Source organism: Barbatula barbatula, assembly GCF_947034865.1.
Source record: "Barbatula barbatula genome assembly, chromosome: 24".
Taxonomy (NCBI): Eukaryota; Metazoa; Chordata; class Actinopteri; order Cypriniformes; family Nemacheilidae; genus Barbatula; species Barbatula barbatula.
This window is the reverse complement of record NC_136787.1, coordinates 7965444-7980825: the sequence shown is the minus strand read 5'-3', so window position 1 is coordinate 7980825 and position 15382 is coordinate 7965444. Positions and strand designations below refer to the sequence as shown.

The 15382-nt window shown below is 37.0% G+C and overlaps 1 protein-coding gene across 2 annotated transcripts; it reads right to left on the bottom strand.

Moving 5' to 3' along the window:
• Positions 1–221: 221 nt before the first annotated feature.
• mpx (myeloid-specific peroxidase) lies at positions 222–6013 on the bottom strand. 2 transcript variants are annotated; one of them, XM_079449486.1, is made up of 16 exons: positions 5967–5989; positions 5605–5667; positions 5358–5451; positions 5092–5267; positions 4877–5009; positions 4412–4541; positions 4123–4329; positions 3682–4039; positions 3435–3595; positions 3094–3352; positions 2530–2700; positions 2185–2422; positions 1914–2104; positions 1719–1756; positions 1180–1224; positions 222–994 (listed from the first exon to the last, which is right to left on the bottom strand). In XM_079449486.1, exons 2-16 carry the CDS (start codon positions 5663–5665, stop codon positions 980–982), a joined length of 2277 nt encoding a protein of 758 aa, XP_079305612.1. In that variant the 5' UTR covers positions 5666–5667; positions 5967–5989; the 3' UTR covers positions 222–979. The 2 variants fall into 2 exon arrangements, with proteins under 2 accessions (XP_079305612.1, XP_079305611.1); XM_079449485.1 differs by lacking the exon at positions 1719–1756 and having other exon boundaries at positions 5967–6013.
• Between the last annotated feature and the right edge of the window lie 9369 nt (positions 6014–15382).

Genomic DNA, 15382 nt, shown 5'->3' with positions numbered 1-15382 from the left:
TAAATATTAGATTGTTTTAAATTGGATTTATTATAATATTTAAAAAACAAAAATGTGTTTGTGACGTAAATCACCATCATGTAAGTCAATTCTGTACTAAAGCTAACTATATACTATATTTTTATTGGTGCATAAAATGTTTGATTAAAATATTTTTCTATTGGGTTATATTCACATTTATGCCTCATCAGTATACAAAAAGAAAACAAAGATGCCATATCCAATGTACAATGTTTATTTATTTATTGTAAATTTACTTTTACTTTGCTAAAAGCAACATAGAAAAGTAATATATAAACACAATAAACTGTCACATAAGGGACTACAAAATATTGTTGTGGTAACCGGACAACAAAACAAACAGCTAATTCCATTATACATAAAAGAAAATTTACAGTATGTGCATAAGGAGTTCAATGAAGTGTCTAACAGGATGACTCTTTAGAGTTTAGCATTACATTTGGGTAAGAGGTTTCTTAGATTAGCATTTTACAAGCTTTTTAATTGTAATGAACAGGAATTAATCATTTCAAAAAGGTTATATTGCCTCAAACAGGGAAGAGAATATGGCCTGAGAAGTAGCTGGACTTGCTTATCCCGCTTGCACCCTTTGAAGCCTCGACCCACACACGGTCTCCTTTGTCTAGTGTCAAAGTAGCCAGCCCTTCAGCTAATATCTGTTTACTGTTTACTGAGACTGTTTCAGGTTGTACCTGTACAACATTATTTCTCATTAAGGTCACAACGGCCAAACTAGAAGTTCCTCTGCATGAAAACTGAAATTGATAAACACCAGCTACACTGCAGAGGAACACCCCTGTGTTTGGATCATAGTGCTTTTGTCCATTGTAAAAGGGCTGCCCGAACACCACAACTTTAGAAGTGGGAGGGATGGAGCCGAGCAGAGCAAAAAAGGCAGACTGTTGTCCAGTGGTGTTAATCTGAGGTCCGGGTGGTCCGGGAGGTCCGGGAGGACCTGCTACGCCCTGTGGACCTGAAATAAGATGATACACATATAATGTATTGATGTCATTATGTCATTTATGAAGGTTGAGTTCTAGGCCCATAACCAGAATCAATGCTACTGTTGTAATGGTTATTTAAAAAAAAATTATCTAGCATAACAAAAATGGTTGATGGCTTTGGTGGGCATGTTTTTTTGATAGATGGTCGGCTTACCCTGTTCCCCTCGAGGTCCGGGAGGTTCTCGTGTTGACTCGGTATCTGAGGAGTTAATAAATATTAATTTAAAGTATACATTTATGTTGGGATCTGCTTGTATCAAAGGGAAAAATCAAATGTTGAAAAGGCTAAGGAAAAAGCAATTATGCCTTGAAGCCAGAAAAGTGGATGAATTAAAAGACTAAACGATACAAAGGTTTGGTGTATAGTTCAGGTTTCTCTGGAGTAACTTCATATTGAATTAAAGGAATAGTTAAATAAACTCAAATTAAATAAATTCTGACATTGTTTATTGAACTTCATGTCATTCAAAACCTGTATATGACTTGTGTTCATACAAGCATCATAATAGTTCTTTGTGGCCACTGTGAAAGGGGTTTATGTCACTACACCAATCCTGTGTATAGCAAAGCATACTTACTACATATTAGGTGCTCAACCTTTGCTCAGATTACTGATTTTAGAGTGACGCTTTGATTTTAATCTATGACGACACTTTTTACTTGCATTAAGGCGAAAACAAACACTCGTCTAACCTCATTTCCAATGTTTGCATTGTTGATGGCACTGACACCTGGAAGGTCAAACATCAAACGATGGTGACCAGTATATACAATTACTTTACTACCTGATATGTGCCTGTACTACTCTAAGCACATATAGAGGTAGGGAGTAGCTGAAGCAGAAATTTAGCAGTAAAACATTTTTATATTTACTGTCTGATGGCTTACCGGTTTCAATCCAAGGGTTGAGATCAAAGGTTGGGATATTTTCACAGTTAACTTTATTGGAAGAACTGATGAAGGGATCGATGGGAACTTTACGGATTCCTGTGTTGTCGCAGATGATGCGTGCCAATGACATTGAGGCCAGTGAGGATCTTTGTTTTTTGGTGAACGTTCCTTGGGTCTCCCACCATAACCTGAACACAGTGACACCTAATGTTAACACCACCTATGCATATTTTAGGCTCTCATATGTTTAATATGTTGAGATTTTTACCTGTCGCCCTCACGGATGTGCTGGAACTGTGTAGAGATGAGGCAGGCAAAAAGAGGGCCGACACGCCCACCAGGTACGAAGGGCTCAGCCACGCCCCCTAGCCAGACATCGATGTTTTCAGGAGTGTTGTAAAGCTCAATAAGCTGCCGTGCTAGTTTAGTGTTGTTCATCACCACGGCCAATTCGCTCTCATTTTGAGGGACGGAGAGTCCACAAAACTGACGCCATGCGTTGTAGCCTTATGAGGAACCAAAGGTGGGGATCAAGTAAGTTGTGGATATTGCAATAGAGTGTGAACTTTGACTTGCATTCAACTTGATTCTGGTATGAGACCAGAAGGTTTACCTGGTATACCGTGGTCACGGCTTCTTTGCATGTTGAGGGAGCCGAGGTCCAAGGCGATGTGGCTTGTAAAGGCAAACAGCCTCTCTCGAAGACCGTCCACCATCATGTGATCCTGTGTGTTTAGTTTTGCCGGTCGAGCGATCAATCCACGGAGCAAAGGATCTACGCCTCCTAAGCATGAAGTAAATAAAAATCAAATGTTCTGGCAGTTTAAGTGGGTAAGTCTCTTTATGGAGAGTCTGTCCATTTAGCTGACATCTTGGTGAGGCCCCCAATTAGCTATTTTCTTTAAGGCAATTGGCAAACAAGTGTAGTTTGCATCTTTCTAATATTTGTCAAAACACCAATAAAACCAGTTCAGCCAGTTTAACCATCAATACTTCCTTGGACCTTGCTTGTTAAAAAAATCCACAACTTTTTGCTGGTCCATCAGTAGAACAGCACCAAACCAAAACTAAGCAAATTGGACCTAAATTAAAATTTTCATAATGGACTCCTTACATCTTCCATGCTTTACAACTGTTCTACAATAAATCCATCTATAACTGAGTCTGTCAAACTCACCCTCAAAGATCACCCTCCAGGGTGCAAAGAAGGCCTCATAAAGGGCCACCTTTGGAAACTGAGGATGATTCTGGTAGTTTTCATCAAGACGGGATATGAAGGGTTGGATGGCCAGGTGGGCGAAGCGGAAAGCTGCAGTGGCAAAGACGTTTGCAATACTGGGATCCACATTCCCATTGTAACCAGGATAAACACCAAGGTGTCTGTTGATAGCATCAGGGCCCACAATGTGGGGCAGGTAGTCTCGAACCACCAACACCTTAAGCAGAAAGATTTCCGAGAGTTTGGTAACAAACATCTATTGCACAATGAAATAAAGATGTGGATTTTTCAGTCTTTACCTGTTGGTAAGCACCCACAATTTTCCGCGTCTCTTGATAGAGGGTTTCACTACTCCAGTTTGGGTTGAGCACATGGAGAGTACGAGCCAATCGGTTGTGCTCCCTCAAAAATAACGCATGTAATGAGGTAAGAGCAATGTTCTCGATAACACGAAAATCACCTAGATACAAAGTGATCACATTAGCTGGGGGAAGTTGTCCGAATGTCAGACGTATTAAATTTTTTACTGGGAATGAAATAGCTGACCTGCAAGAAAGCAAGGCACCTCTGTCAGACTTGAGTCATTGAGAATTTTGCCACGAGTGGAGCATATGTTGCTCTTTACGCTTGTAAAGGGCAGGTGCTCTCGCCCATTGTCGTCGAACTTATCATTGACACGTAGCAGGCCACCATCGTTGGTCAGGTCCCTTAGGTTCTTCGCCAGACCGTCCTCATTCCCATACACCTGTCCAGCATCTAGGAAAGCAGTCAGAGAGTTGATCTGTTCCCGAACATTGGGGGAACCTCCAAACATATAGGCGGTGTTTCCGGAACCACAGGCAGGTGCTGATCGGAAAACCGGGATGCAGGAGTCGGGACTCAGACGCGAGTCTTTTGTAGGGATCTGGGTAATTAAAAAAAGCATTAAATACAGATATTACACCTTAAAAGAATGGTAAGTGTCAGAAAGTACAATTGCTGACTTACTTGGATTGGGAAACAGGGTTCAGAACGTTCACAGCTCTCGTCACAGTTGAGGCCATTGCTGAAAGACCTAATGCTCGGTGAGGAGGGTGTAAGAGTTAGATCATGGTCCACCCACTGCCCGAAGATGGTGAGCAGGAAGGTGAACTTTTGATCGCTCTCTACGTCAGCATCTGCGGTGCTAAGAATACGATTGGAAACCAGTCTGACCTGAAATCAGTGACAGAATTTAGAAGCTGGTAGTTGATTGGAGAATAATATAAGTAGAAATATAAGCATATCTCCATCGTACCAAGGGCAATGCAGCACCGTTGTGCAGTTTGTTGGGGTCCCATCCTTTGGCTTGTGAGACTCCATCATCATATTTAGCAGGGAGCCAGCGGGTGAATGGGGTGTTTGATGCACCAAGGAGCGGGTTCCTCCTGAGGATTACAACATTCATTTATAAGTAAACACTGAGGGGTGATTTACTATAAAATTATATTTACTATTTCTTCTGATAAATGAAATTAGATGAATAAAAAGAAGGTAACAACTTTTATGAAGTTGATTGCAGTACAATAATTTTTTTTACCAGTAATGTTGGATTTGGTGGTGAGTCATCATTATTGCTTTTATCTACTAATTGTATGCTTACGTTTATGTAAATTTCGGCAAATGAACATACACATTTCCATGCGATTAGGTTTGACTGTTTCACTAGCGATACCCTCATGAGACTTGACTATTTAGACTGAAAAAGAAGTATAGAACTGACCGATTGTTGCAGACATTTGAGGCAGTCCGATATTTGTTTATAAGGGGTGTCGTCCTACAAGACGGAGGCGTGGTTTGAGCCGCACAACCCGTCAAACGCCTGATAGTGCTGAGCTCGTCGGGAGTGAGGAGGTCTGTGAGAAGAAAAACATATTAATGAGTGTGGAACAATGACTGAAGCTGTTCTGTGATCAGTGGAAGGTGTTGTATTCATACTTGTAGCGTTGATGGATCTTTTGTGGGCATGATGAGTTTTCTCAGTGATGAGTCTCAGCGTTTGTTCCATGTAGTCTGCAGCTCGCACAGCCTCACGTGTTCTTCCAACTGGCTGTCTCAGCAAACGCAATTTGTCAGATGGTTTGATGACTTCTTTGCGTACCCTCACTAAACTCCTGTTATTCGAGAAGTAAAGGAAACACTTTATCATTTACTGGCATGATGGTAAAGGAATTCAGAGTAACTTCTCTCCAAAGTTTACTCACTCGTCCCGAGAATACTTGTAAGCAGACTCCACAATTCCTTTGGCTTCCTCAATTGACTCCAGAATGAATCGTCTCCCATAACTTTCTCCCTCTTCTAAAAAAGGTATTCGGACATGAGACAAAAGCAACTGATATCTAAATCTACTACATCTATCATGTGCTTATTTGATGTAAATGAGCTGCCAGACTGCAAAAATAAACACATATCATTGTATATAGTAATTGCATAAATCATTGCTAAACGTACCCAAGGCATCTGTCGTAAGGGCACAACAGCCCAACACAAAAAGAAAAGTGTGCAGTTTCATCTCTGAAACACATGTAGTGTTATTAGTTAATACCTTCCATATACAAGCACAAAAGTTAAACTGGTAAAAGTGAATTACTAAATCTACTCTAATATCAGAAAAATAATGTGATTTTTTGTTTTACTTTTTGAATTAAACACTTAATTTAACTTTGATTACTTTTAAACAACAACAAAAAAGCACCAAAGACCTCTCAGGTTATATTTTCATGAAACTGGAAAATTGGTTAAAGACACATTGGTAAAGGTTAAAGACACTTAAAAACACTGCATAAATAAAGAAGATATATAGTATTACTTACTTGTGTATAAGCTGTATTTTAGAAAAGCTTTCTGTGTGTGTTGTTCTGGCTGTGGATGGACTCAAGCTTTTAAAGCATCTCACATCCTCATGATCTTGAGCATCACAGGAGGAGTCACAGAAAGAGCAACAGGTTAATTTCCTTGTTCCTCCTCCCATTGAGTGCAATAATAATGAGAGCTGATTACTTTATTGATTTTTATGAACTGCCATTCTGATACTTATTAACTGGAACTTATGGAAAATAAATCAACATTTCCATCCCCAAAGCATGTGAACATTTGTGGTAACAATTTTACTATCAATATTTGATGGCAGCTAAGTCATTATATACAGTAATAGTGAGTGATAATTTTACATGAATAATATTATGAATTCCACAATCATTTAAATGATACAATAATGCAAAATTAAGGTAACTAGGAAGTAAGTCAATATAAATGTATAAGAAGGGTATACATTTATGATTTTATATATTGATCATATAAGTTATATATGACAGAGAATTACAATCATAAGATTAGTCATACAATTTTTTTGTTGGGCGTACATACACATTGTTGTCTTTAAAGAAACAATAGGTGTGGTTGATCAACAATAGTTAACTGTTTTACACCCTACCTAGAATCAATGACTTATGCCAGTAAAGTCCCAGCATTTCCTTTTATTTACAAGTGTGTTAAACATTACCCAACATAACGTGACTGATCAAAATCTGATTATAACATTTATAATCAATAATTTTTCATTTGAAAATTTTAATAAAATTGATATTAATATCTGTGGTTTGCACTTTCTTTCCTTGGTGTGTGTAATTTCTATGAAATGTTTTGGATCTTTGTATTCAACTATTTTTCGTAAACCCGTTTTAACAGTTCTGACTTCTAAAGCTCTCAAAAGCAGACCGTTTTAATACAGTTAATGTTGAAAGACTGTGACGGAAGTTACTTCGTTTCGCTGGCTACAGTTAAAACCTCAAGACAACAGTGTTTTAAGAGAAACGTTACAATTTTGTTTCCTAGAAGCATTTGACTTCTTTATGATTGTTACATATGAAGCCTTATCAGGTGTTGGGAATGTAGGAAGGTGGCAACGACTTACAATACAACAATCATGTACTGAGCTTGACAGGCTTTCAGCCAACAATCTTGAATCTATCAGGTCTTATCTGGAACAGTAGCGAAATTAAAAGGTTAATTTCCTTCTTCCTCCTCCAGTTGAGTGCAATGATCATGAGAGCTGTTTGCTTTATTCATAAATAAAGCAATTGATCTACATTACAGGATTCATATTTTATATTAATCATATAAAAGTATTATATGATTTAGTACAAATAATATGATTAAATTAGAGTAATAAAATCATAGGATTACTACTACCAATGTTTTGTTGGGTTAACAAACACATTGTTGTCATCCCATTTTATCTGACACTTAAACAAAATACTAATTTTCAGAGTGGTTGTTCAACAATAATGTAATAGAATCCATGTCTTATGCCAATAGTCGCATTCTAAAAAATCTGCATTTTCTTTTATTTAATAACAGGTGTGTTATACATTTTGTTTTCATTTTATATTTTATATTATATATTCATTTTATATAAAAATCTGTAGTTTTGTACTTTCTTTCATTGGTCTGAATAATTATTTGAACTAAATATTTTATATGTTTTGGGTCTTTATTTTCAACAATTTTATAACAGTTCTGACTGACTGCAGGAGTATATAAAACAATAAAAGTGCTTGGGCTGTCAAATGCATTACATTTTCCAAAGCAGACCGTTTTTATACAGTTAATGTTGAAAGAATGTGATGGAAGTTACTTCATTTTGTTGGCTAAAGTCAAAACCTCAAGACAACAGTGTTTTATCAGAAATCAGAATCAGAAAGAGCTTTATTGCCAAGTATGCTTGCACATACAAGGAATTTGTTTTTGTGACATAACCTTCCAGTACACAGAGACAACAACACAGACAAGAAATAGGCAAATAAATAAGTGTATAAACAATTGTGCTAGAAATTATAATGGGATAGGATTAAGTAGATGCAGGGATGTACTAGGATGGAGGGGACTAGGATGGAGGGGATATATAACTCCTATACAAATATAACTCCTATACAAGCATTTGACTTCTTTATAACTGTAAAATATGAAGCATGATCAGATGTGATGGGAAGAAGGCAAACAATTAATCTTAGTTCCAAGCAAACAAACATAATTGTTGTTCTTGACAGGTTTTCAGCCAACAATAGACCTTAATCTATCAGGAAATTACAAAAGCACAAAAGAAGACATCTTTGACGTCTTGTCCGGAAACGAAACAGAAACAGGTAGACATGAGGTCTTACCAGTTTGTGTTCCTGTTTTGCGGTTCCTAGTAGGGGCTGGCCAAATGGAAAGGAACAAGAATGTATACCTTACTGGGAGGAGTCTTCAGTAAACAATCTGAAGTATTTACAAAGCTATTTCAGTACATCATGATCGTTCTAAAGAAAATCAAAAGGAGATAAAGTTTTCCTTTACAAAGGAGCATTAACGTATACTGTATTTAAAGCACTTTTTTTATGAAATCATTTTATGCTACTGTTTTCTTTGTTAATTTCATGTGTTAATGCACGATAAAATAATTGTCATCATTAATTAATAATTATTATAACTGTGTTGTCCATACCATGTTTTATGCTCATGGATCATTTGAATTTGTTGGGCGTAGTAAATTATATTGTAATAAAGTTCAATAAAGGGAAGGAAGGAGACAGGGTCAGTGTGGCTGTTTTAATGAAATGAAAAACTAAATAAGGTACAAAAGCGCCACTGCGCATATTCCTCGACTATTACTCTAATTTCTTAGAGGTAAGATTTGTCGTTGCGTTCCTCCTTGTCCACAGAGTTCCCTGTCAAAAGTTACTCTCGATGCTCCTTTTCAAACGCTATGGAAGAACATTCTTTGTTCGACTGGTTGTGAAACATGTGTGTCAAACACACCAAGAATTGGCTTTAAATAACATCGGCAGGTGACGTGGCTAATTACCCTCGCACCTGCAGGTTATAAATACAAGAGACGCGAATGCTTCTTCAGGTTTCTTTGTCAAGGACCACTTTGTGCATGTGTGTCTTGCGTTTGTGCAAATATATATATATATCTTTCTCATATATATATATAAATATAAATATATATATATATATATATATATATATATATATATATATATATATATATATATATATATATATATATATATGAGAGTAAAATGAGAGTTACGTTTAAACAAGAGAAGAACAAAGAGTTTCTCCAAATAATTTAATGAGGGTCTATATAGATATGAAAAGTGTCTAAGCAGTAAACTTAGCCTTATATAGATATATTAAGACGAGTTCAATAAGTCATGTCTGATTCAGAGTGGAGATGTGTGCCTCCTTGTCAGAGGCTCCGTTCCGAACTAGATGAACATGAGTTTTGCTTTGAGTGCTTGGGGGCTGACCATGCTGCCCTGGGGCTCTAGGGAGAGTGTGAACTCTGCGATGCCCTTGGCATCCAGTCTCGGGAGGGAGCTAGCGCTTCGACATCGGGATGTCCTTCTAGCTCATCTCGAAGCGTTCTTTCCCCTACGCAGAATACAAAGTATATGGGACTTGATGCAGGCACAGTTGTCTCCTGCACGTGTCGAATCCATCCAGAGCACCCTGTCCCTTAGATCTATTCACATCCTCGGGCATATGATCAACTTAGCTTCTTTGTTTCCATAGTCCACAGCTCACTCCAAGTGATTTTGCGCCAGTCAATGCCTTCCCACCTCATCCAACGTCCTTGCTGGGCTTGAGAGACCACTCTGGTCAGCTTGCTTGACGCCGAACCTACTCCACTACCAGGTGGGAGTTTTTCCTTTTGCCATGTGGATGTGGTTGATGCCAAACCAAGTCCCCTTCTGCCATGTTGAACTTGACACTTGTGATTGATAACCCGGCATATGTTTTAGGTGATGATTTTCTTCTTCTCTTTGATCTTCTTAAAAGGGAGTCACAGAACTGTGCAGTTGTAAATTCATACCAAAGGTATTCAACCCCTTCCCAGTGCGGAGGCAGAATTTTTTTTACCCTGGGAAAAAGTTAAGAGTCTAGAAATCAAAGAAGTCAGGATAAACACAGAGGGCACAGGGAATCTCACCTAGTTCTCCTGGTCCTGAGCTTGACCTGGTAGATGCCCAGTGGTCTGTCCCCGACAACTTTAGAGAGATGCAAAGGTCTGATAAAACCGTACAACACCAGCAATTTCTTGGAGATAAATACATTTTAAAGGATAATCTCCTACATATTACTGGGGCCAAAACAGACTTTTTGTTCCTATGGCGTGTCAACAAGTGAGCCCACGGTCATAAAGAAACTATTTGTATTACAACTGAACTTTGAACTGAACACATAAACTTTGAAACCAATTTCAGGAAATATCTTTATGAATGGGTTCACTTGAATTATTTTTATAGATACTAGTTTATGGGTACTCTGGAAAAATAAGAGCAGACATAAGTTTAAAATGGGATTGTGCATGAATAGATTGGGCCTATTTAACCATCTATTTGGTCATATTTCAGGTTATTATTTTCATGTAAAGTTAATTGATAAGACATCCTGTTATCTACACTGCACAAAATGATAAACGCAACACTTTTCAATACTTCAATTTGCCGGTTGGAAATTCTCTGAGACGGTTTATGGTAGAGAAATGAACATTCAATTCACGGGCAACAGCTCTGGTCGACGTTCCTGCAGTCAGCATGCCAATTCCCAGCTAGCAATGTAGGGAATGTTCTCAGAACTTTGGCTAACATTCCCTAAAAGTTTATTAATATTTTAAAGGAAACTTTTAAATCAAGTGTTTAAATAATGTTTTAAGAATGTTTAAAATTTGAGTTAATGTTCTTGTAATGTGCTGTATTGACAAAACTAGAACATTAAATGTGCAACATTTTAAGGATGTTTGTTAACACTTTATAATAACTGCACGCTATGAATCATTAGTTAAGCATCAGTAAATAGTTAATTGATCATTTATGAAGCATTTGCCCCATATTAATAGACATTAGTAAGCAGTTTATAAATACAGCTATAAATGCATTATTACTGATTTATAAGCATGTATATAATATGCCTAATAATCAAATGTTCATACTTTATTAAGGATGAATTCATTATTTCTAAATTAAGGATTACATTACTTACAAACCAGTCAGTTGGGAGTTGTCAGTGGTTCATGAGATCATTTAGAAAGTGTTAGTTAATGATTAATAAACTCTTTGAATGCAAATTTATATATCTTATTATTCGGACATATAATATCAGTTATTCAATGTGTTAATAAATGGTTTATTAACACACATTCCTGCTGTAATTCATGATTAGTTAAGGTAGTTATAAAACATTTACTAATTGTTTGATAACTATTTTTTGTGAGCTCATCTAAAGTGAGGACTATTTATGCCTTGTAAAGCATTTACAAATGAGAGTTAAAGGCTCAGTTATCTTCTAAACAGAAAAAGGAAAAACACAACACAGAGGCAAGTGCCTTTGATTGCGCATCATGTGAGGCCAGGGTCATCAATTATCAGTGATGAGTGGCGTGTGATGATCGCATACTCCCCATACTAGGGTACAACCATCACACTGTCAACAATAGCAGGTGGTATGTAGATCCCCACACTGGTGCCCATACCCAACATATTGAGAGGGCCTGGAGATCCTACAAGGAGCAGATCTGGAGGCTTAGAGGTAATCGGACAGAGAGTTTGCTCTCTGTCCACCTTGCAGTGATTGAGTGGAATGAATGGCTGGCAAAGAAACACTGTGATGGGGTATTCGGCAGACTGATTCATGACATTTCAAGAAAGTATAAGTAGTGAAAAGTAGAATTTATTTTATGCATTTCTGTTTTTATTACGATTTTGTGTGGAATTTTTGGCACTTAAAATAAAAAAGTTCAAATAAAAAAAATCTTTAAATGTTAAAATTATTTGTCATTTTATATTAAATCGTTTTATATTCATTAATATGTACAGTTTCATTTCTTTTGCCTCTTGAAATAAATATTTCTATGTTCTGTATCCCTCTGTGTTGTGTTTTTCCTTTTTCTGTTTAGAAGATAACTGAGCCTTTAACTCTCAAGGCATAAATAGTCCTCACTTTAGATGAGCTCACATTCTGCCTGCAATATTTAAGGGTGTTTAGAATGTTGTTGAGGTACAGATTGTACAATGTACAAGTATGTTCCTCGATAATGGATGCTGAATTGAACAAGTGTCCGAAAAGAGTGTGGCTTTTTGACCGGTTACATTTCTCACACCACACCTTCCTTGCTACTGTCTTGCAGATGTAAATGCAGACGTCAAATAGACGTAAACCAGATGGATGTATGCTGTCAGGGGCATATATGCCCCTATTCCTGGTTCCCTTAGTGAGGTTCTTCGATTTAGGAGAAAATTCAAGCTTGTGCTAAACATCTTGTTCTTTGAATATTTTTTGTTAAATGTATCTTTTAGTAAGTAACTACATAAGAAAGGGGTGTAAGTGTGGGCAGTTTGCATCAAGTGTTTCGTCAAGTTTACTACAGGCCTAATTTTAATAAAATTAAGAAACCTCAGTATTTATTTTATAGTGATTTATATTTCATACATTTTCATACATATTTATTTAATTTGTAGTAATATGAACTGAGACATTTCATTAAAACTCTGCAAATGAAAAAAATTTTTTGGGGATTTGTTAGTTCTGTAACAGTTATTGTTGTTTTGATGTTTCTCTGTTATTTTAAAGTCAATTAAAGCTCCTGGCCTACAAGACCACCACCGGGTCTGCACCATCGTATCTTCACTCGCTAATGCAGACCTTTGTTCCTGCCAGATCCCTGCGGTCTGCAAAGGAACAACGAGGTACCATCCCAAAAAGGAAAAGTCACTCTCCCGTACCTTCTCTGGATCTGTTCCACATTGGTGGAATGATCTACCAGCTGCTACAAGATCAGCAGACTCTGTTGCCATCTTTAAAAAATGCCTGAAAACGTATATCTTCCGTCAACACGTCGCTGATTGATTTAAGCCAATTCTTTTTCCTGTCTTTCTTCTCATTCAAAAAAAATAACCTCACTATTCTTAGCTTTGTATACTGTGCTAGGCTTTAATGGGCTAGTTTTGATGCAATTATGTATTTTGTTGCCTATGTTGTTATAATTGCTTCCAATGTTTCCTCATCTGTAAGTCGCTTTGGATAAAAGCATCTAAATGACTAAATATCAATGTAACTAAATTAAACCGTGTTCGTTTTCTATAACGTTGTACTGACTTTCCATGACATATCTCTAAATATTTACTTTATTTCCATAAACTGAGAACAAAAAGACATGAGTTTTTAACTTTAACACACACATTTTTATATAATCTTAATAGTAGGCCTATGTAACATGAATGTGGTTTGGAATGCATAGCCTACATCTGCTTTTTTAAACATAAACTAACATTGGTAAACATAAGTAAATAGCTTAATACAAACAATTAGACAGCACAAAGTATTATAATAATATCAAATAATTATTATTATATTTAACTACTACTACTACTGCTTTTGCACAGCTTGACTACAAGACATGGATACATTTGCACATGTGTGCGCATGCGCAGGCGTGCTTTAATGAAAGCAGCGCGTTAATTCAAAACTGCGAACTGCCTGGAACAAACCGTCTGGACGCACATAGCAGCCAATCAGAAACTGTAGGGTCAGTTGATATAAGAGCGACGTTTGAGACGTCATTTTCCAGGGTGCTGCAAAAAGAGAAAAGGTAAATCAAAGCAATGTAAATGAATATAGCTAGGATGTTATTTGTTACTATTGTAAGTTGACAACAAGTATTCTTTGAAGATTGGAAACATGAATATTGCCATCATTTTTGAAAAACACTGTTATCTTAATCATTATAAGTCAGTTTTATTTATATTATGCTTTATACAGTACAGAGTAGACAGTTTCAAAGCAGCTTTGCAGTGGTAACAGGAAATCGATTCAAGAACATTTATTTTAAACTGTACTGCAGCTTCAAAAGAATGGTATCTTTACTAATTTGAAGTCAGTTTAGTGCTGATTCTGTTTGTTTTTAAAGTTAATTTATTATTAAAGTTTTAGATTACATCTATAAAGCATTTCTGCAAAAAAGCAGAATGTCATTGATTGTCTAGCTCAGGTTTAAAAACCACTGTCATAAAGCAAAATGTCGGTTCCTTTTTGTCCTTTTCGCTGCTTGATGCATTTGATGTAAAAAAGCGACGCACATTTTCCAGATAGCACAATCCATCTGGCTTTCATCAGATGTCTGCATTTACATCTGCAAGACATCTACAATATAAAGTTTGCTCATCTGCAATACGTCTCAGAGAACTCTGACTTCTGTAATACGTCTGCTAAAGATCTGGCGATCTGCTGTGTAAAAACATCTGCCAAACAACTTAGAAAGAGCAGCTTTACATCCACACTAAATCATAAACATCTTACCATGACGTCTGACAGGAGACGTATACGAGACGTATTGCAGATGAGCAAACGATGTATTACAGATGTAAATGCAGACGTCAAATAGATGTAAGCCAGATGTATGTGTGCTCACAGGGTTGTTGCATTTTATCAAAAATTGAGAGGTCTGTGTCTTTTTTAAATCAACAAGTTAATGACAGACCATCTCTCATCCACCTGCAAACCCACCCTTAATTATTAGGCTAATTACACAAAGCCACCATATTAGATTTCAGATCAGCGTGGGCATGCTAACTTCCGGTCATATAACGCTGTTTGGAAAATACAGTATATGGATTTTTGGCCTGCAAATATGAGCGTTTTTAGATAAAGGAATAAACTGATATATCAGTGATATGACAAAAAATCGTCTGTACATTTCTGAGTACCTCGTTAAGCCAACACAACTGGTTATAAAAAAAAAGGCAACTGAAGTTTTATACCACCAGTTCGTGCAAATCCCTGTGTTTCAACTGAAAATACCTTTTTGTTTAGTACAAACTCAGAGGTCAGCGTGTTTGTTTCATTAATTATGTTGTTACTCTTTTTTGTTTTACTTTTTTTATTTAGGCCCAGCGAACACTATCCATGATAGGTTGAACACTGCCTCCACAGAAAAATATCAACTACTACTTCTCTAGCCCCACCCACTGGTTCACCGCATTACAGAAGCAGGGCGCAGAACCAGATAGAGCCAGCAAGCAATACAAAACATGCCGTTAAAGATAGCTTTATATTGTGCCATCCCTGGTTGGGGAAGAGCACAGTCGCTGCATAACCTTCCCTCGAATTCCGATATTAGGAATGCGGGGTTAAAGTTTGTTATTAAAGACGTTCCAGCTGATGTGGGAAAAACATGAATCGTTTG